This window comes from Coenobita brevimanus, chromosome 70 (assembly GCF_032717465.1).
Source record: "Coenobita brevimanus isolate Jiangsu-jjx chromosome 70, ASM3271746v2, whole genome shotgun sequence".
Taxonomy (NCBI): Eukaryota; Metazoa; Arthropoda; class Malacostraca; order Decapoda; family Coenobitidae; genus Coenobita; species Coenobita brevimanus.
In genome coordinates, this window is record NC_137023.1 from 47,278,014 (window position 1) to 47,301,785 (window position 23,772).

Below are 23,772 nucleotides of genomic sequence, written 5' to 3' on the forward strand. Positions count from 1 at the left end.
ATATATATATATGTGTGTGTGTGTGTGTGTGTGTGTGTGTGTGTGTGTGAGAGAGAGAGAGAGAGAGAGAGAGAGAGAGAGAGAGAGAGAGATTACGCCCACTTGTCCTTTGATCAACTAAAATATTGTACAATTGCTTTAGATGATTTTGCTGGCCTTGTAGTTTTTTAAGTAATCATAATAAATTCTCGTCAAATACGTGCAAGTTCATTGTATGCTCACGCATTAACTCATTTGATCTTTACTCACAAGTCCAGCATATGAACAGGCAACCGTGTACAACATAAAAAAGATATTTAGTATTGAACACGTTAATGAAATCTGTATATATCCTAACCCCTCCATCTCGAAAAGTCTCTATGCTGAACAAAACCGTTTGCAAACAAAAGCATAAGCTGAAAATTACGAACTCAGTCTGAAGAGGCTAACATGCTCAATTCAACTCTGGCATCAGGAGTGCAGCGATTGGAGGGGGAAATTTTGGACCTTGTTGGTGCTGCCACCTGTTGCAAGAAAGGCGAACTAAACCTGGGATAAAAGTTGATTTATACGCGTAAATCTTCCTTTTTTTTTTTTTTCCAACCTTCATCACGTTGGGTAAATAATACATCGGAAGCTCAATATCAGTGAACAGTTTACTATACATCATTCAGTTACACAGTCCTATAAATCTTTCCTAATCTATACGTTACATCCATCTGTCATTCGTCCAGCGTTAATCTGCCCCATCGAGAGGGTAGGGGCCTTGGGTTAAGCTACTTCGACCAGATATTAAGGCCAGAGTGACCAGTCGCTTCTCCCTGAACGGTAGTGTGTGACCAATAAACCCCAACCGTCCCAAGTTTTAAACCCTTATTAGTCACATCTACTTAGAGCGTAACTCCCACGAATGTTGTCTAAAAAAATGAAACTATATAATCGACTGTTAAGAATATCCTCAGGCTTAGCTTGATATTTCTAAACAATAAGTGAGACCTCCACACTCCAGTTTCATTTTTCCTAATATGTATTTTTATTGAGGACATTAGATGTTAGTGATGCCTCTCCACATAGGTTAATGCACCATGTCCTATCTCTCTTACGCCTTGTACTTTTTTTTACCCCATCCATTATCTCGTCTCCCTCCTTCTTATCCTCCTCCTCTCCTACTGCTTCACCTTTTCTCGTCTCTCTTTTTCTCCCTTTTTTTCCATTTTCTCCTTTTATTATTCTCTCTCTCTCTCTCTCTCTCCTGTATCACGTCTGCCTCTCTTCCGTTCTTATTTCTTTCTCTCCTTTCTGATCGACCTTTCATTTCCCTGCCCTTATTTTCTCCTTCCATATCACATAGTCCTCTTATTTTCGTCTTTATCACATGGTCCTCTTATTTTCCCGTTTCTAATTAACATTCTCTTTTTTCATCTCCTCCTTTTATCACTTTTTCTCATGTCTTTCTTCCTGAATCACCTCTTCTCATTTTCTTTTTCCTGCATAACTCCTTTCTTTCAATAGTTACAAATGATTTATCCATTTATCTCCTTCCTTTCTTGTCCTCCTTTTGCCATCTCTCCCTCCTTCTTGCTGAACATTATTTCGTTTCCTCCATCTCTGTCTGAACTGGTTATCATGTGTAACCCCATCGCCTCTTATCTCCATGAAGCGGGCTGCTGTTGGCGTCTACGGGTCGTGCCAGGGAGGCGGTGGACAGCTACCGTGCGGCGCTGCGCAGTCGACCCTGGTTGGCACAGGCACACCTCGGTCTGGCCGCAGCTCTACAACAGCTGGGCAGGGACGCGGAGGCCATCAAGGTTAGAAGAGGCGGGGTGGAGAAAACTAGGGGAAGAATGGCTAGATTTATGCTGAATGCCAGTCTTTCTAAAAACATTCCAATTTGCATCTTGTCCAGCAGTATTCCTGGCTAGGCACAGGGTCGCCAAGCTAGGAACATAGAAAAGCAGACAGCACCAGACCTGTTTGGCCTTTCATAGCTGTTTGTTATATGGAAGGCTATGACAAACAAAACTATTCTGTGAGAAGATTATAAAAGCGGGAAGGCTCCACCAAGAGATATTGATAAAATGACTAATCGGTGGATAGGACTTTGGAATGTCAGTTTGGGCTGGACTGGGAATAGGAAGAAGAAGAAGAAGAAGGGCTACATTTCCTGTCTACTGTTCTTGAATCATTAAGTCAGGCATTCAGTTTATGGCAACATCCAATCTACCACTAGATTAGTCTATTTTACAACATTGGAAAGGGGGAACTAAACTTTGTCCAACATTCTTATCGGTTTGGAGAATTTGAGAAAGGTATGGGTTCACCGGGTTAGAAGTTACACGTGAATGGTGTTAAATAATCAGTAGTTGGGGGTTCAGGGCCATCACATCAGTGTCAGAAAGGTCAGAGTGGAGAAAAGGGATAAGAAGAGTTAGGTTAGATTCATGGCTATCAGCTGTACAAGGGTCGTTAAAACAGGCATTGTTTTAGTTGTTCCAGTCTACCACTATACCCACTGTACCATCCGACAGGCAACTTCTCTCCTAACTCCCGCCACCTCATCCACCGTCTGGAGAGTGGGTATGGTAACTAGGACAGTTATAAATACATTCATGTCTCGATTTGTCCCTCTCGGTAAAGAAGGACAAGAGGGAGACAGACTTGGTCGAGCATTCTTATCGGTTGGGAACAGGTACAGTAGACAAAGGGGAGCAAGTATATAAACCAACAGGGTCGAGCTTTAGAGGCAAGGACCCCAAGGCCATCAGCGTCAGGAAGGTCGGAGTGGGGAGAGCTTGGTAAAAGGGAAGAAGGGTTAGATTTATGCTATGCCCCAATTATCCACAAGAGCAGTGAAATCTACATTCAATTCCCCATTTATATTGTTAGGTGAACAGGGACAAGGAGGGAAACCAAATTCAAGCCAGCAGTCTTGTGCAGAGACAACTGGGAGAGGCACATGCAGGAAAAATAAGTCGGTGGTACGACTGTGGTCATTAACACCTTACAGCCCTATGGTCCCGGACTGTTAAAGCGAAGTCCAGCCTGTCATATCCAAGTATAATAGTACTTGTTGATTTAGTAAGACCTCATACGTTTTGACTCAACTGCAAGACCGTGTAAATGACCTAGTAACCAAAACTGTAGGGTAGGACTTCATGAACGCCTTCGTGGTCTTATCTTGGTACTAAGAACGTCCTTTGCTTATTACATCTTTTGGACTGCGAAAACATAGTGGTAGTTAATCAGAGTGTACCATACTAAGCTTCTTGCCTTGAGGCATATATATATATATATATATAGATAGATAGATATATATATATATATATATATATATATATATATATATATATATATATATATATATATATATATATATACATTTATATAATGTATAGATAGATAGATAGATAGATAGACAGATAGATAAATAAACAGTTATAGACTGATAGATAGATAGAAGGATAAGCAGACAGGAAGATGGGATGACAGACAGAGACAGGCAGGCAAACAGAGAGACAGAGTGAGAGTGTTACCGGAACAGTTACACAGAATTACAGATCACAGAGAGCTTATAATGTTGTGTGTGGCTACAGGTGCTGGAGGCGTGCCGAGGGACGGGGTCAGCGCCAGCACGCGACGGATGGAGCCACGCCTGGGCAGTCACCACGTGCCGACAGCGATTGGCCCGGGCGCACGTGCTGGCGGGTCGACCCCATGCGGCTCTGCAGGAGGTGTCGCTGGCCCTGCAAACAGCCCCGGACGGCTACGGTGCACACTCCCTGCACACACTGGCGGCAGAGGCACACCTAGAGGCCGGAGAGCACGCCGAAGCACAGGCTGCTCTCTCACGTGCCCTAGCCGATCACCCTCACCATGCACCGGCACACCTCACCTTCTCCAGGATGCTACAGGCCAATGTAAGTCAGCAGTATTCTGTGATGAAATCTATCCTAGCAATGAGATTTTTATTGTCTGTCCGGAAACAGGCATGACAATAGACTTGCAACGAGGCTTTTCATTTTTTTAGTCGATAATGGTCGTTACTCCAAAAATAAAGTGTAGTATACTCATTATTCCCCCTTAAAAGTAATAGTAACTATTTTTCTACTCATGCATGTGGTTCTGTTCCGTGAATGCGACGATACAGATTTTGTCTATCTTGCTGATGTATTTCATCATCGCATATAAAACTCTTGGTGTATTATACTTTCAGCTCATTATTATACACTGAAGTGTCGCTGTATTTTTACTATGTATATTATGGATGTAGGAGGCAGTTTGTGTAAAAAAGACAGTATTGTGATATCAGTTAAAATGATCCACAAAGCATAAGTATTTTGAAGAAAAGTAATTGGCCTTTACTAAGACTGTACCATGTAATTAGATATTTGGTGCTTTTTATTGCCCAAAATTGTTCAGCAAACGTTCGAACCCAAAAATCTGAAGCGATTGACGTCTTATGCCTCAGAGATTGTGTCAGTACTGCAGGTGAAGTTAACCGATTCCCAGTGTAGCCACGGAAAGTGTCATTTTGATGTAATTATTCTTAGTACTTTTATAAGCCCACTGGCATGCTATGAAACCCCTTGCTGCTGTTGATATATCACCCTGCATGAGATATCCAAGTCTTCAGAGGTGCTGTGGGCAGACAGTATTCTAGTGATGACATGATGCGACGTTCAATTACTCCGTCTGTTTGTGCACCTTGAGACCAGAGACTGCTGGGCCTCAGAATACGGAATGACTAGTCAGTTCACAGAGTCAGTTTCTCTCTCTCTCTCTCTCTTTCTCTCTCTCTCACGAACGCACGTGAATGTCGCTGAAAAAGGAACTACGTTTTTAAATTATTGTTTCTTGTAACTAACAGCATTTGAAAATAATCTGTTTGTAGAAAGTACGTTATATCATTTTGGGACAGCTTTGATGCGTTGGCCAAACTGTTGTTTTATTCAGAGGCCCATTTGTTGCTTGGATAATTTTTGATGCTGAGGTTGGGTGAAAACTGATTTATTCATGTGTCAGAAATGATATCATATATTCAGCGCTACTAATCGAGTTCATCATACACTCGATACTTTACGGTTTTCATAACAGTAAGATTCTACCAGCTGGATTTTTGGTTAATAATGTTTTGAAGTGCGTTACAATAAAAAACTGTCGATTAATTTCAACGAGGGTGTTTTACCCTTTATTGAGAAACTGTGAAATACTGATTGCAACACCATGAAAACTAATATCATAAATAATGATTCCATCAGCTTGACGTGCCTGGACAATACCTGAGTATTATGAACTCAGGGTCAAATAAAGTAAATTATTCTCTAGTTATAGATACATTCAATCATAATGATGAACACTTTGTATAAACTTAAATTAATATAAACTAGCCTAAAATCAGCTTAGATACAAAGAACAATCAGCCAGAGGGAAGAAAGGAGGGAGAGGATGATCATGATTATAATTAATAATTACACATGTATGATCTTGATTTGTAGAAGTTTAAAGTGGAATGCTGTAGCTGGGAGAGAGAATGTGTTGTACTCTGTGCGTGGTAACTGCATGTTAAATTTAGTACACATGACAAAAAGTTCAGAACATTTCTTTGCTGCCGCTGCTAGTTTGTTAAATACTCATGGCATGATGGATTATACAACTTGTATAACATCAAAGATTTGCAGAATAACCGTATAACAATTAATTTCGTAAACGCCATTTTCTACTTCATGTATTCCTTCGTACTGTGGGAGAAGTGTATTCCAAAAATGCACACTAACTCAACACAGAGCACAGGAAAATATGGCACATGAGAATTAGAGAAAATATATGACGACTACTACGATGACGACAAGGAGGAGGAGGAGATGTATTTCTTGGTACCATTGTATGACAGAGTTGTATAGCAAAATTTACGTTAGCACACAACATTGTAAAAAGAAGACATTAATTTTGACAGTGTGAAATATGATAATGACGATCATGATTTCTATACCCCTGTTCCATAACGCTATCCGAGTCATAGTCTAAAAATACTAACCACGTAAACACAGACTCTCACGAAATATAGCGCAATGAATAGTGAATGTTAGTGGCAAATGGGAAATTGATGATGATGATGATGATTTGTATGTCCCAGCACCATAACAGCAGATTCGTACTGCAAAACTGCCGCGTACGTAAACACAGGGCGCTGTAACTTATTGCACAATGAATTGAGAACGATTATAGTGTCTTGAGAGAGAGAGAGAGAGAGAGAGAGAGAGAGAGAGAGAGAGAGAGAGGAAGGGAGGGAGAGAGAGAGAGACATAAAATCCCCGTGCATCACCAGTAAACGCAACATTACTCACATTGGATCTTATTGCTCAGTGATATAATATAGCCTAACACACCGCAGCACGACACAGTACATAACGATATCCCCGCAACGCACTTATAACCAGTTAGAAATAACACCGGGCGATATATTACGCGAGATTGCATGGTGTGGTATCGGAACATAAGGCAAAGAGGTGGCTTGCTTCAAAAAGCTGATTCGTGGGGCCTTTAGTTACGCCTGTATGGTATTCGAACCCATGGTATGAATAGCTCAAACTGGTTCTAGCAGAGGATGTCATTTTTTTTCATTCTGTCCTTGCTGCATCCAAGAGATTTGATTTGCCATGAAAGACCCTGAGGGAGAAAAGGATAATGAAGTCAGTATCTAACCCCCCAGTTCGAGAAGTCTCTATTAAGCCTAACAAAATCGCCAGGTGACAGTAAGAATAACACCATATATATATATATATATATATATATATATATATATATATATATATATATTGCCAGACGCCTCAATCACGTTCGGGGTGGCCACAAACAAATCGCCTCTACGTCGCTGTCTCTCGCCATTTCACTGATCCGCTCCCAACTCACACACACCTCTCTCATATACCTCTCCATCCCATCCATCCATCTCATCCTCGGCCTCCCCCTCCCTCTTCCCCCCTCCACGTCACTCACATCCACTCTCTTCGTCAGTCTTTCACCCTCCATCCTCTGCACATGGCCATATATATATATATATATATATATATATATATATATATATATATATATATATATATATATATATATATATATATTCTCAGACTGATGGAATTAAGGGAGGAAGAAGGAGGTTAACGCATCTGCCGTGCGTTTTTCTCTGAATTTGAAGAAATTTTGTGACCTTCGTTGGGATGAAATACGTACATGCAGTTCTCAGTATTCGATCAGCCTTTTTGCCACGGGGGATGCGTCTGATCTGATGAAGCTGCATGAAGTTGCTCCAGATATTAGCACAATGTTCGTATTTCGCGGACTGGGGTTTATCCAGGTCGTTTTTGTGACTGAAATAGGTTTGATTATGTGGACGAGTGGGGAAGAACGATTGGGGAAAAGGACCAAAAGAGAATGTTGCAGAAAGATAGAGGAGCATAAAAATAAAGATGAGAAAGAATGAGAGAAGATGAGCAGAGATTGTTTAGAAGAGAAGTGGTCATCGGAACGAAAAGAGAGTGGGTGATAGCAATGAAAGATTTAGAGAGGGAAGAGTGAAGGGCATGGGAATCATATAAAAAAAAGAGATGAGAAATAAAGATCAGTAGAAAAATTTGAAATAGCACGAGAGGCATAAGAATAGGAAGAGTAAGAAATAGAAAAGAAAACTTATTATTAAAGGGGAAATTGTGAAAAACTGGGTCGGGCATAATAGTCAGGAGAGAGAGAAAATGAGAAAAGATAAAGAGAAGAAAGCGGAAAGAAGAGAGAAGGGCATGAGAACTAAGGAAATAAGGGGAGGAAGGAGAAAATGAAAAGAGAAACTGGAGGGGAGAGAATGGATATAAAAAGCGGGAGAGGAAGTGAGGGAAAGAAAGGAAGGCAAAAATCATAAGAGAACGTAGAGGGGGAAGAGAGAGGGCAAAAGGGATGAATGGAGAAGGTTAGAGAGGGTACAGAGAACTAAGAATAGAAGTCAGATAACAGAAATGTGAGCCAAACATAAACAAAACAGAGAATCCAGACTCACCAATTGCAATGGGAGAGAGAAGGAAGAGAAGTTACTGAATAAAGTCCGTTACAGTGCAGGGTATGATAGCAATATTCGATAAAATGGATCATAAAAACAAACTGAGCACATGCGAAAATCAGTGGAGAGAAAAAAAATAGTTATTGAAAAAAAAAAATGTTTGTATGGAAGAATTCGTAAGGGCGAAGAGACTGCGAAAAATATTTAGAATTGTTGTAGGAGCATAGAGGCAAATTTAGTACACTCAGAAAGGAAGGGAGAAGTTGGCTGCTGCATATCCATAGTAGATGTTATTGCAAGTTGCATAGAAACTGACAGCCATAACAACATGAAAAAGAGAAGTATGTATGCACAGAAAATTCAGGAGGGACGTTAATAGAATATTGAGAAGGTAAAGAAAAAAGGAGAAAGTAAAAGACAGCGATCGGGAAACATGAAATGAAAGGTGAAACAGAGGTCGGAGAGAGAGGGAAAATCAAATAAAGGAAAATGGTAGTAGAGGCTGGATGAGAAACAATGTAGGGGAGCAGGTCACAGAGGACAGAGGAGTGAGGGAAAATGAGGGAGAAAGTACTGTAAAAGCAAGCCCCACAGATATGAGAAAAAAAGAGAGAGAAGAAGGAAGGGAGAAGGATGATGGAGGAGGAGGAGGGGAATGGTTATTGTTCCGCCTTCAAGGATCAGAGATGAAAAGCAAGGGAGACGGATGAAGAAAGGAGAGAGGAGAAAGAGGAGAACGATTATGGAAACAAAGTATGTAATTTGCATGAGAAGTAGAAAAAGAGTGAAAGGAACCTCAGTTAAGAGAGTCATGAAGAAAATATAGAGGTGGAAGAAAAGGCAATAGAAAACAGACGAAAGGGGAAAGTACAGTATGTGGAACACGAGTAAACGAATCCCCAGTTAGAAAAGAACACTGAAGCATGGAGAGTAGAGGAATATAAAGAAGACTAAGGGTCACAGGTTAAGGGAAGAAAGGGAGAATGGTCAGTTTCTTGTCTTCAGAGGCCATAGATTAGAAGATGGGGGACATAAGGGGGAGGGAGGGTCACATAGCAACACACAGGCCCCCTTTCTACCAAGCTGTTTGAAGTGTAATTGGTGGCGGCCCTGCGTTATCTGAAGGGGAAGACTAAACAAACAAGGTGGGTGAAAGGGGCTGAAGGAGAGGGTAGATATGGTTCCTCAGAGGCATGCCAAGGAGTAAAGGAAGGGTAGACAGGGAATAGGATATGACGAGATGTATGTATGTATATGTATAACTCTGCCTATAACAGTGATATACTGTATGTGTGTATACATGAATCACAGCAGCCAGCTTGCGCACACCTTTGTACTCGTACATGGGAGGCCGGTAAAAACTACACACGTTCCAGTGGAGTTTATTGGATCCTGAAGGGTGGAAGAGTAGCTGATCCATACGGCCGCGAGTCACACTTTTTTTATTTAAAAAATATAATTATATATACTGACTCACACTCATTCTTGTTTGGTACATGTAAACTTGTGAGGGGCGGGGGAGGAATCTATAATGTTTAGAGTGAAAAGTGGATGTGGAAACGTTCTTTTTCCAAGGAATCACAGTAGAGTGCATACATGGGAGAATTCATGTACAGTAAAAACATACTTCTTCACTTTGCTAAATGTCTGCATCAAGGTGAATTCAACGCAAAGCCAAGTGAAAACTGATAAGGCAATAAACTGAGGACTACGGAGGCTTCACGAAAGAAGTAGACATGATAGACTGAGAGGAGAGATGCAGATATGATTTTTGAAAAACCGGGAGTAGAAACATTAAAATTACCATACATAAGATAAAGAAAGACATGAAGTTTAAAGAACAACGTTCAATACAGAAAGTGAAATGAAATGGTATGTGCAAACGATGGATATGAGATGCAAGACGAAGCAATAAAAATGACAAGTAAGAAAAGATACTGTTTCTAAATGAAACGAAACTCTAAATAAAGAAAGAGTAGTTTGTGGCTGGAAAAGAAATTGTTACTAGCGAAAGATGATAACTTCAGAGGATGACCTTAAAAACAGATGCAAGAAGTAAATATAAAGGTCGAGAGAGAGAGAGAGAGAGAGAGAGAGAGAGAGAGAGAGAGAGAGAGAGAGAGAGAGAGAGAGAGAGAGAGAGAGAGATGCAAAGAGGTAGGGACAGAGGGATCACTCACAGACACCAAGGGAAATTTGTCCTTAATATGCAAATAAGTAGATCAAAGGTGTTGAATTACAAATGGGTCTTGAGCCTGGAAGCTAAAACTCGTGTGCAACAAAAGAAAAAAACACGGAAAAGTTAATTACTCTTAATTCGTAAATAAAATAAAAATAAAATAAAATAAAATGTATGGGTATTTTTTTTTCTACCCATAGAAACAACGCAGTTCCATACAATGATTTGCTTTTTTTTGGTTATGCAGGCGATTCTTCCTTTTTTTTCCCCCACTTTAGGGTTGATGTTCATTAGTGAAGAGGATAGTAAAGCGACTAACCCCTTTAATTCAAATGAAATCTCCCTTCAGCTGAATAATAACGTCGTATAGTAGCAAAAACCAACTGAAAAATATATGTACCGTATAATTCTAGTGAAGGGGTTAGCATTTTAGTGTCTCTTGTAAAGTCACACTATTAAATGAGGTCAAAAAGTCCACTGAAAATTAATGGACTTTCTTTAAATCGTGTCATAGCGCGACTGTACATCCACTAAAAAAATACTCGTTACCTTTGTTGTGTGATACAATATGGCACAGGGACCAAGGATTCTGAACTACTATTACCAGTACCAGTTGAACACGGTTTCACTTTTACAAATCACTTCAGTGTTCATTGCACCCAGGGGCAATGAATATTGTTTTGTACTGTAGGTGTACAAGAAAGGGTAGCACCATGCTGACTGAATTGTCCCATTTCTCAGACTTCTTCCCCTACTCCTCTAACCTCCTCCTCTTCTCCTCCACAGGGTAGCCGGGCGGAGGAAGTGGAGCAGTGGCTAAGACGGGCGGTAGCACTGGCACCAAACGACCCACACGCCCACAAACACCTCGGTAAGTCTTGATACTGATGAACATGAATAATTAACTGATTTATGTAGAAGATAAGATGAAGTAATGAAAAGGGACATTATAAACAGGGTCGTTAGAATCGGATAACTGTCCACAGTCACCTCGGTAAGTCCAGAACAGTATTTTAAATAGAGGGACGAACATTATCACAATTTCTGCAAGTATAATCTTATAACCAGGGACATCAAAACCACGTATATTGCAGACAGGAACATAAATACTATGACTCACGCAGCCGGTAGCACTGATGCTAAAATAATGATGGCCACCCCCAAAAAGACTTTGGTAAGTCCACAATGAATTATTGAAAAATGAATTAATATTTTCGTGATTTGCATTATCTTAGGGCCAGTGTTAGCAGAGACACCGGTAAATGCAGATGTGTGCTGTGGTGTAAGGGGCTGTATTTCCATAAACGCAGAATGTATTGCTTATGATGTGTATTGTGTATTGGTATTGAGATATAGAAGGATAATGAGTAAAGTGTAGACTGTCTAACAAGGCAAACTCATCTTTCTCTGAGAAAGGCAGTTCTTGTGGGATGTCACTGTGAATAGGGGTGCTTGAAAATACGGTAATATATGAAATAACATGTGTTGAATTCGTTGTTGCCATGAAACTTTCCGTAGCAAAATTATACCCCTATATGGAAACGTTATTTATTGAGAGGATTCGGCAGTGTTGACCTAAACTAGTCTCTTCAGAAAGATCCGTATGTGGCCGAAACTGTTGTATCTTCCCAGCAAGCAATATTTCCCTGTTGGATGTATTTAATCCATTACCTCTCAGCGTCCAAAAAGGAAGCCTGAATTAGGCATTTCTAAATTTAATAAAGCGGGGAGCCCCAGAATATGGATCTAATTAGCTTCACGACTATGAGCCGATAGGCGGAGTGATGTACGCAAAGTAGCCTTCCATCGAAATGCCCCACACAGGAACTTTGCGCACTAGTAGGTTAATGAACATGAAACGGTCATATACCCGTAGTCACACCTCCCCTGACCTATATATATTTTCTCAGCTCCTCAATTTTTTTTTTTTTTTTTTTTAACGTTTTGCTCACTTTTACTCTCACCTCATTCACCCTTGCTGACACTTTCCCTTACATTTTCTCCTTTTCCTCCATTCCACACTTCCATACATTTGCCCCCTCCCCTTTGGACACTTCATCACATTTACTATCCTTCCCGTCCCCACTTCGGCACGTTTCCTTCATTTTTGACGCCTCCTTCCTTGTTGCTACTTTTTCTCCCGTCCCCCTCAGGTCAACTACTATTGGAACAAGACCGCGTAGAGGAGGCTGTGGGTGCGTGGCTAAGGGCGGCTCTCCTGGACGCCACCGACCATACGGCTGCTTTTAACGCTGCCACCGCCCTCAGACTGGCAGGCAGAAACCAACACGCTGAGACCTTCTATAGACGCGCCGTACAGCTGCAGCCCAAGGTAAGTAGGGGGGTATGCTTGTTGGTAGGTAGGTCGGTAGGTAGGTAGGTAGGTAGAGAGAGAGAGAGAGAGAGAGAGAGATGGACAGCCATAGATGTTTCTGCGTGTAATGAGTTAAAGAAATTTTTGACCGTTTTTTGCCCTTCTAGCATGTTTTAGCTCACTAGTACCCTGGTGGCTTGAAAATAGCCGATTCCGACCACCACACAAGTTAAAGGAGCGTCAACGCGTGTCTGGCCATTCATTAAACATAAACACATTCTTTGTGCCATAAGAAAATGTGGAAAATTTGAGAAATTAGGCAAAAGATTGAAAGACATAGTACAGGCTGCCAGAAATGCCTTGTGAAAACGTGTCATAGCAGAGAGATTAATACTTTTTAGGAAATGCCCAATCCCGTCCCCTTTTGAGGACAGTTCGCACTGAACGGCGAATGTAAGAATGGCAATTCATTAATTTATAATTTAATTCGTATATATAAATAGGAATGATTAGAGTTGCAACTGTTGTTTATACTGTATACTTAAATACTTTAGTGTATGAGATGACCTGTGGTGTATGGTGTCTTGACGGTACTACGTAGACATAAAACACATAGATTCTCATCTGCTATAATTCATTTGCGCTCGTAGTATAGCTCCCAGGCCTACTACAGTTCTATACATATTCGTCTATGTGTATCAATCTGTTCATCTATCTTTTTATCTGCCAGTCTTTGTCTACCTTCATGTATCAGTTTGGCTATCTATCTCTGTATATTGCTGTCTGATTATTTATTTACATTGTGTGTGTGTGTGTGTGTGTGTGTGTGTGTGTGTGTGTGAACAACAGACATTTGGTCAGTTATATGGTGCCTCTCTGCTATCCTTACCTATTTTCCTAGTCTAGCTCCAATTTTGCTGTGGTTTAACACACATGTATATACTCGTTTGTGTTTCTTTAAATATTGTGTGAATAGCAAATATTTAGTAGAGTGTATTTGTATTTAAAAAAGAGATACAAGGTAGGGCAGTGGATGTTGGAGTTGCCCTAATGAGAGAGGGCAGTGTTTGGAAACTCCCTGTCCTGTTGTTTGCGGATGATACTGTGTTGTTAAGTGAAGACGAAGTGGAGCTGCAAGGCTTGGTGGATGAATCAGAGTGAGTGTGTAAGAAACGGAATCTAAAGGTGAATGTTGGGAAGAGTAAAGTTATGGTCTTCGAGAGAGGTGAAGTCAGTGAATGTACAGTGAGGTTGGATGATGAGGAAATGGAAAATGTGAGTACGTTTAAGTACTTGGGTAGTGTGATGAGTAAGGATGGAAGTTTGGAGGGTGAAGTGCTTGAAAGGGTACAACAAGGAAGAAAGGTTGCTGGTTCCTTGAAGGCAGTGATAAACAGGGAAGTGAGCATGGAAGTGAAAAAGTTACTACATGACAGTATTGTGATACCAACTCTAACGTATGGAAGTGAAGCTTGGACGGTGTTGGAGGGACACAAGTCAAGATTGAGAGCAGTGGAAATGAGTTATTTGAGAGGAGCCTGTGGAGTCACATGGAGAGACAGACTGACAAATGAGGATGTGAAGGAGCGTTGTGGTGTGGATGTGGATGTGATAGGAAGCGTTAGGAGAAACACATTAAGGTGGTTTGGCCATGTGGAGAGGATGGAGAGTGAGAGACTGACGAGGAGAGTGTGAGGTGGAGGGGGAGAGAGGGAGGGGAAGGCCAAGGATGAGATGGAGGGATGGAGTGGAGAGGTATATGAGAGAGGGGTGTGTGAATTTGGAGCAGGGCAGTGAAATGGCGGAGGACAGGGTAACGTGGAGGCGATTTGTTTGTGGCCACCCTGTTTAAGGGATTAAGGCGTCTGGCAATAGATAAAAATAGATAGTATTTGTATGAATAACAAACATTCAGTAAGCCTTATGGAGCTTCTCTTCTGATATTCTTGCCTGGCTCTCGTAGTTTTGCCACCATACCTATTTTAGTTATCTTTTTCGTATATCTTGGTGTGCTTGAAGTTAAAATATGATCATTTCACCCAAATTCAAAAAGACAATGTGTGCATGCATGGCATAAATTTATGTTTCATCCATCAGGGGATGGATCGGGAACTGCATTAATTTATGTCCTGGACCATCAAAGGGTTAATGATATCATCTGGCATATGCCAAAAGATACTGTTCATCTGGGCCAGAGCACTAACCATCATCATTATCCTCACTCTCTTTCCCTCCTAAAGGTGAATACAAAACAACATATTTAAATTTTCCTACCCCCTTTCCCCAGGATGTAGCCAGCCACCGTAATCTGGGTGCCATCTTGCACCTAAACGGGAAGCTGGAGGAGGCAAGAAAACACTATGATGAGGCACTGGCCCTGGCCCCTGGAGACCCACAGACCACCACCAACCTACAGAGACTGTCAGCGCTCGTCACCAAGAGAGGCGGGCTTGCCTAGTGCGTCTGTCTTTCCTCCCCACAGCACATCATTCCAGTTTCATCATTATCATTGTATTCTGATTTCACGCTGGTTAAGGCTGCTCCCAAGAGCTCTGTGGCGGTCCCTAGATTCCTGCAACACAAATTTCAGGGAGTTTCAAGACCCGGTGAAGAGATGCAATGCCTGTACTAAATATGTTTCCAGTAAGAGGAAACGAATGAAATGTTTAAGCAGAACCATCACTGCATTCCTCTATTTAAACAAAACTGTCAACTCGACGTCAGTGTTTAGGGATCAGGCCAGTGCCGGTTCTAGACTGCTCCACTTGGAGGGGCAGCTACACATATTGATGGGGCACAAAGGCGTAGCTAGGGGGCATATCATATACTGATAATTTGCATTTGGGGGGGCAATCGAAAAATTTGGTGGGGCATTGCCCCCCGTGCCCCCCTCTAAGACCGGCCCTGGATCAGGCAAAGGGATGTTAGGAAAGCCAATATCCACGAATCTAGCCTTACTATTATAATGTTATATTTTGTTTATAATCATTTCGAGATGGTTGTAGACTTGGAACCGTATTTTTGTTAGCATAGGAGACTCTCTGACATCTTCATACTGTATGACAGTATCTTCTTTGTTACTGTTGCACATCATGCCATTCATAAAGAGACAAAAATAAGATGCAAGATATGAAAATTGCTTAGCAAGAGTGACTAAATTGTAAAGTATGTCAATATGAAAGACGCATTTGATATAAGAGCTTTTAAAGCGTAATCTGCAAGATACGTTTCAAAGGAGTAGGTGCTGGAAAGCCTGGTACTGAGATAAAAATGTGGTATTTGGTGTCATAATGTCGTCAGTTATGGTAGCTCCCCAGCACCTCTTCCTTACCAGTACATTTTTGTATATACAGCATTAATTACTGCTTTAATAGTATTCATGCAATCCCTTTTGATAATGAAAAGAAATTAATATAAATAAAATATAGAGTTTAATATGCAAAATTTAAATCAGAAGAAAATGAGGTGCAAAGATACAAGAGACTGTTCAGATGTACTCTTAATATGGAAAAAAGTGAGGAAAAGGTATATACTAGACATCAGTCTATGCTGATATGGAATAGAAGTAGATGAAAATGATTATGAAAGCTTAGTATTCAAAATAACTTGGAAAGGAAGAGTTGTTCGAAAGTCTCCTAAGCCGACGAGAATATGAACCTTGTTGACACGACGGGGCGCATGGCGTTCCAACAATCCCCTCAAGATATCAGGAGCTCAAACATGATAGACAGCGGCCCGCCAGGGAATGTTCCACTGTCCCACACCATTTAGTCTTTTGGCTGCTGAGACTTGCATGTGTTAGCATTCTGTTCAGCTAACGTCAGATAGAAGAATTTTACCCATAACATTTCTGTAATGGGAGTATAATTTCTTCCATTTGATCGTTTCACAGCACAGTGGAATGTAGACATATGATGTCAGACATTCACAAAGTTCAGGAGACCCATTGGGCATGAAAACGTTAGAAATTATCACATGTAATATTTGTGTGAGAATAAAGAACTTCTCTTAATCTAGTCTGAAAGGACACTTTTAATCAGCTCACTGACTGCAGCCAAAGTGCTAACCTGAGGTGAAGGCGGCGGCGGACCTTTGGCGGATCTGAAGTAGTCCCCTCATCCTCTTATCCCCCAGTTCCCAGATAATTCCCTTGTGCGTACGTGTGTGTTGAAGGAAAGGTGTACTACTCACTTGAGGACCAACATGTATATGCATATAAACATTTACGGATGATGAAATACGTAAAAAAACTGTGTTGTCTCAATGTACCGGTGTTGAAAAGTGATTTTGCTGTGTTGCTTTATGATGAGGTCTGTGTCGGTGAGAACTCTGAATGGAATATAACGTCATCTGTCAAGAGATGATATTCTAGAGATTAATTGATTAGAAACATTTAACCTAGCATAGCCCACGCTGCAGGAAAAACAGTAATCACGCGTGTCTGCAAGGATGAAAATCAAGAACAGCAGAGGCTTCATTCAAGTGCACTGGAACGGATGAGTGATGATACGTTCAAGCCAGTGCGTTTGATCCGTGGGTACTGGAGGAGAGTGAGAAGACATATTTGTAATGAGAATGCATTCGAGTGAAATGGAATTGGTTTATATTATCAGCTATACTGGCGAATTTCTGCGCTTGTGATGATGTTGAACAACGATTTAGACAGAGAGATGGAACAAAGTTAAATATTTGTTATGTATGCGAGTGATTTATTTTTCCTTTTTTAAAAGAAAATCTTCCTCAGTCCTTTTGAAGGCTCATTCCTCTCTTGTGCATCTGTGTCTTCAAGTGATCACTCACTTGCCTTTAATTTTTCCTTATCACTTTCATGTTTTTTTTTTTCTCTCACACAAACACATCCCTTTATTTGGCATTGTTATATATTTACTTGCTTCTACTCGCTGTGCTTGAAAATTTCCAGTGCCAATTTTTTTTTTTTCTTTAACGATTACCTTGTTTTACCAGTCTGTCCACTATTATTGTTCTCTCCTCTCTCCCTCAATACGTTCTCCGTCATTGAATTTTTAACAAGTCTTTAAGTTTTCTCTTCATATTTACGAGTTCCATTACAAACATTTCTGCATTTTATATCATTTTCTTGCTCATGAAAGTAGATTCGACTACCTAATTATTTTTCCTTCTACTAAAATTGCTTAAGATTCGTTCTTTGTTCGAAAACTGGAAAAATACTTGATTCTTTCAGCCTTCATAAAAGAAATCTGAGATTTCGAACCCATGTTATGCGTAATTGAGGCTTCGGAAATTCAGGGTTCGTATGGATCAAGCATTTTAATCATTGTGCACGATAAGCATTTTTTCTTTCTTTTTTTTTCTCACTTTAATGTTTACTCTGGCTTGGTTGTAGAACATCTGGTAGCTGTATGAATGAAAATAAAAAAAATAAACAAGAAATCTTATTCACAGCTCAGGCTAAAAGTGGTTCGTTATTTTGAAGCTTGTTAATGCCCAGCTTTAAGATGGAGCTCTGAGAAATACAGCGAGGACGTTTGTATTTTTGGCCACTTATCTGTGTATGTACAGTTGCAGACATAAATAACTACCCCCTTTTATTGACAAATAACGAAGAAGTGATCAGTGACCTTCGATACCCAGTGATGCACGGTCTTTGGAATCCGTTAGACTTTTCAGAGTATCATCTAAGAGTTTCTTAACAGTTCGACTAAAATGTGGAACGATGTTATTGTCTGCAACTGTACACGTGTGTAAATGTCAGAGGTGGTGGCGGGGCACGGAGAGGGAGCTGAAGGAAGGACATTGCAAAATCCCTTCGGTACAAGTGGCCATATTGCAAACAGAGGTCAATGTGGAAAGTCATCGTACTGAAGGGGTTGAGTTGTTTTGCCCACAGTTATGGCCCGACTTTAGGACATCAGCTAATTGTTTCAGGACCACCTGATATATATATATATATATATTTTTTCTTTCAGAAATATATCGACACAGACACATTGTTTCTGCTGCTGCCCCAAGTTGCTAGTCACCCTGTAGTATGGTTGGGTACTTGGATAAAACTCTGATTCCTGGGGGGGGGGGGCGTGTTTTAGGGAAAGACTGGGAGTTGGTAGATTTTGGTTTCTGCCTTAACCACCATCGAGCAGTCGATGGGCAAGCCATCTTTTGCTTCTGCTAGAGATCTGGGCACGTTTTCGGATTCACACATTCCCTGTGCGATGTCCTTAACTTCGGATCCCTCTCGTGCATTTGTTATTTGTGAGTACAGCATTCCCTGGGACATCCAGTCTGTGATATCAGTGGAGAACAAGAGCAACAGAAAATGCCATTAATGTCAATTTCAAGTGACCACTCTGGGAACTATGACTATTTACTGGGTCGTACTCTAAGTAATTTTGGAGATTTAATAACACCTCCTACATGGCAATTTCTCCTGCACATTGCACCTCAAAATGTTCTTTGTATGTTACTGATGCAAACTATGTCGACATTAAAATGCTGTAAATGATATACAAGAGAATGTTAAGATGTAATGTGCAAAATTGCAAAGGAAGATGTGCTGCAAAACCTCCTTCGCCACCTGGAATATGGCCCATTATCATTAATATTATCGTTGTTTTAACCTTCTTCGTGTCCATGGCTCGCCGTGCGTCAATCAACTTCTGTGTGTTGTGTGATAACCCGATCTCCCAAATCAAGCTGTCAGGACGTATGTTTTATCTCTCTACGTATTTAACACATTTTTGCTCCCAGATGCAAAGAAATTAACAAGGAACTTAAGCTGCCACTGTGCGATGTAGCCTTATTATTATTCTGGTCATCTTGCTTCCACACCTCCCTCATGCTTCTGTACCGCGGTGTTCTTTCACTCAACCGCGCAACGGGAAAATGGAATGATGCAGTAATAAAATGAGCCTGTGCAGTTTGTTTAGCGGGCAGTTTAAGTTGCGGAGGGTATCACTCATGGCATAAGCAAGATGTACGAAGGCAGCTGGAATTCTACAGTGAGGGAATTAACTAGCTTCCTAAAGTTTAGTGAAAATATATGGAGGAAAATCTGAACCATCTGAGACACGCTTTAGTCAAGACTCTGGTTATGCTTAGCTACTTTTAAATAATCCTTGGACGAAGCTGGGACGATAGTTGATTCCTTGACTGTACTTGCTTGTGAAAGGTTGGGGTCGGCGCTCCACCATCTTCCATACAGGAGATTTGGCGAGGAAATGGGTCGAATTGTTTCTCATTTCTCTCATCACATACGGCTTGCAAGAATACTGTTTGATGATTATTTTCGTAGCAGTTAGAAGTATCGTTGGATGCCAGTGATGCTATTATAGTCTGCTGGATACCTGTATGCTCACTGTAGGATCTGAGCGTTTCTTTATTCGAACCAAAGCATTTTTAGTCACGCAGCCAAAGAGTAGATCTTGAACACTTGAGCCTTAATTCTCTAGATAGTCACTTCTAGTCATCATACATTTCTTTGATTTTCAAGACATCCAGTTAAATATTCAATCTTTTATGGCCTCTGAGTGTTTGAATCGTCTTTGTTTTCCAAGGAACATCGAGATTCTGTCTTAGCCTCTGGGACCTGGAATCGCAGCCTGAATAAATACGTAATAAGTCTTGTGATGAGAATTGGTGAAGGTCTTTATGTCCCACGGGGCTTCAGGAGAAGATAGAAAGCTGCCGGCCGAAAGTTATAAATATATCAATTTGAGTGAGCTGAACTGGGAACCAGGACTCTAGATTTCTCACATTCGACACGTTTCTACTCGCACCCATTTTCTCGCCACCCAAAGATCATATGCTGTTAATTTTTCTTGGCGGAGTATTTGAAAGAGATTTGTACCTCCGTATATCACTGTCTACATTAAAATAAACCAAAAAAGAGAAGTGGATCTGTCATCTATGTCTGTCTGTCTGTCTATGTCACAATACCAAGGAAATGTGTATAAGCCGTGTAAGGAGACGGAGAACTTATTAATCCCTCTCTGACGAGTAGAATGTACATAGCCTTGAAATATATAAATATATATACAAATAATTTTTTTAAAGAATCCCCCCCAACCTGAAACCTCCTTGACTGTCCACTTTTTCTTCGTAAGTCTTACGTTAAACGAAGTTCCGTCTTTCTTTCTTTCACTCTCTGTATAAGATGTTGGAGTGTAAGTAATCATATTTCTATACTAAAAGTTTACTGATGTTATTTGTTTACATTTTGAAATTTCCAGTGACTCATTCCTTCATTTCATTTACACCATGTCACCTTTTTTCTTTTCGTGCCTAAGCAACCGGCTATCCCTGACTTATTTATACATGATAACTGTAACCTGAGCTCGCTTTCCCTGTCTTTCTCATCAATTTTACGCTGTTAACTTGACTGTCTCAGTATGTCTCTATGACTTTCTGTCTCTTCCCCGTCCTCTGGAACCTACTGTATCCTCACATGCATTTCTTCAGCTTTCTATGCTATTATATTTACCCTCTCTCTCTCTCTCTCTTAATTTTTATACCATTAACTTCACACTGATGTCTCTTACTTCCCAATCTCTCATTCCTCTCTCCCCCTTCATACCCTCCCCCCTCTGATCTAAGACGTGCCTAAGCCTCTCACTATTTTAAGCCATATTTGTGACGTGTACGCGACTTTCAGCCTTACCCCACGGAAGAAGAAGGTTGATTTTCACCCCGCAATTTTTAACCTCTGTGTAAAGTTAGGACACTCAGGTATCAATGACTTTTTTTTCGTGCTATTGTTAATTTTGTTCGTTAATTTGTGGGTGAAAACAACAGTGCAATGAAAAAAAAAAAAAAGAAGGAAGGCTCCCGACTGGTCACGAACACTGGTATTGCAAAGCCTTCCATTTGGCTGGTTACAAAGACAGTCTTAGCCAGGACGATGCAAAGTCAATATTGTGGATCCGGACTCATAAACGAATTTACGATCAATTTCTTGTCGTAGCTTTTTTATTTCTTTTTTAATGGCAGAGACAGGAGAAGTTTGTGTAGGTTTATTTCCTTGTGCTTCTTGGAAATAACGACAGAACAACAACAACAACAACAATAATAATAATAATAATAATAATAACAATAACGGTAAAGAATTGATCCCTACAGAGTTACATTAACAACAAGGAACTGACCCCTAAAAAAAAAAAAAAAAAAAAAAAATCATGATACGACAGGAGCAAGTTCTGCCTAGCAAATGCAAATCATATTCACGACAAATCAAATATCCTTCCAAATGTCATAGTTGTTGTTGTTGTTGCTTTTACATCAGGCTCATCTGCAACAGGAACTTTATAGACTGCCGGCTTGAGTTGTCCCTCTCTTGCAGTTCTCTGCCCTTCTTCAGGGGGACGGTGGAATACTTGAGGGACTATCGTATAACCAGGCAGTTGAGCCGCCTAGTTATGTCGATGTAAGCTGTCCCTTTCGAAACATCAAATCGTAGTTGCGACAAGGAATTGATAAGTTACATCCTGCCAGAACGAATCGCAGTTACGATGGGGAATTTATCGTAATTCTCTTCGTGAATTCCGGCCCTAAATCCCCCCATTCCGATGACGATTTTTTTTTAAGGTTATTCCTGAAGCTACTAGATGATTCGATTTTGTTCAGTATAGGAGAGTACCCTTGTAGACAGTGATGGGTGAAGGCAGTATCCTATCCGCCGAGTTGGAAAATCTATTTTTAACATCAAAAATATAATTAAAAGTGCGACATCGGACTGAAGGGGCTAACCTCGACTCCGATGACTTAGTGATGAGTTTTTCTTCTGTTATAGGGTTTTGTTGAGCATAGGAGAAACTTTTTTATTTTGAGAGGTTTGACACAGCCTTCATTAACCTATCCTCTGTCACGATACTCTCTTTAACCTCAGTAAATCGTCTGGTGGTTGCCTGGTTAACCCCTGCGGTCCAGTGACGCATTTTGTATATTATTGTTACTGCCTCCAGACGATTTTAATCAAGTTAGGGGCGATTTTTTTTAACTGGAGGGGTTAGATATAGCCGTCATTATCTCCCTCACTACTGTCGGGCCTCTATTAAGCTGAATGAAGTCATCTGAAGGTGTTAAGAATAAAAGAAAAAATATATCATCGAGGTAAGGGATTACAATGAAAAATCGTCATCGAAATGAAGGGATTAAAATGGAAAATACTTATCGTACTGAAGAGGTGAACTGCAATGCCGAGTGACCAGCAGATACAAAAGGATGAAAGTCGCCTACGAAGAGAAAAATAATAAAATAACATACAGTATAATACCATGTAAACAAATCGTATTATTACTTTGGTGTTTATATACCCGGGAGTGGCGAGTATAGCGACATGTTACAATTAATATCAAATAAATATATTATGTGTTCACTAAAGCCCTCTGGTGTATAATTTCGTCCTCTTCTATAAAGTTTTACCGGTACTGTGTTATTTTCCCCCGTACTATATGCTCTTTAAATCTCTCTACTGTATGTTGTAATTTTCCCTCTCTATTACATGTTTAGCAATGCCCTCTATTATACTTAGTGCTTTTACTGTGCGTTCTATAAAGCTCTCTGGTGTATCATTTAGCCTTCTTATATAAGGCTCTTGTGTTGTTTTCAGTTCTAGTTAATGCTCAGTAAGGCGTGTGTGCCCTTTGTTACTCATTTAGTTAATTATTTCATTGTCTCATTAATACTCTTGTGACTTATTTTCCCATCTATTATGTATTCCGTAAAGCCCTATAGTTTGTGCTTTTCCTCTTTATTATGTACGCAGTAAAATTTGCTCCTTTATTTTACCCGCATCTGTCTTCCACCAAGTCCTGTGGTGTTCTTTTCTCCCTCTGCTTTGTATTTAGCAAAATCTTCTGTTGTTTTATATCCTCTGTTAGGTGTTCATTTGTGCTACGTGGTATTATTACATTCTCAGTTGTGTGTACAATTGTGCCCTGCAGTGTTCCCTACGTTTCAGGAAATGAGTTGGCGGAGGATTAGTGTCCCTCCCCGTGAAACAACTGACTCGAGACAAACGGGCACCTCTTATGGGATTATGGCGTCTGGCTATAGATAGCTACGAGTAGATACTGTTTATTATACCCTCTGTTATGTGTCCAGTAAAGCCCTTATGTGTGTTATTTTCTCCCCATTATTTCACAAGGTGAGTTACATCAACTTTAATAAATTTATTTTATTCATATCTCGAGTCGGTTTTGTTCAGCAACAGGATAATTTTTTTGAACTGATTTGTTAAGGTTATATACAGCGGTCATTAACTTCAGTACTCGACGAGAGGCC

At 40.4% G+C, this 23,772-nt stretch overlaps 1 protein-coding gene across 1 annotated transcript in view; it reads left to right on the forward strand.

The window, feature by feature from the left end:
• LOC145406483 (protein O-mannosyl-transferase Tmtc1-like) overlaps window positions 1-15,211 on the forward strand; it is an 894,634-nt gene extending 879,423 nt beyond the window's left edge. The window contains exons 8-12 of the mRNA XM_080277638.1: window positions 1,640-1,787; window positions 3,573-3,896; window positions 10,989-11,073; window positions 12,356-12,534; window positions 14,804-15,211. Coding sequence (XP_080133764.1) covers window positions 1,640-1,787; window positions 3,573-3,896; window positions 10,989-11,073; window positions 12,356-12,534; window positions 14,804-14,974 — 907 coding nt within the window. The 3' untranslated portion in view covers window positions 14,975-15,211. The remainder of the gene's footprint in view (window positions 1-1,639; window positions 1,788-3,572; window positions 3,897-10,988; window positions 11,074-12,355; window positions 12,535-14,803) is intronic.
• The last annotated feature ends 8,561 nt before the right edge of the window (window positions 15,212-23,772 follow it).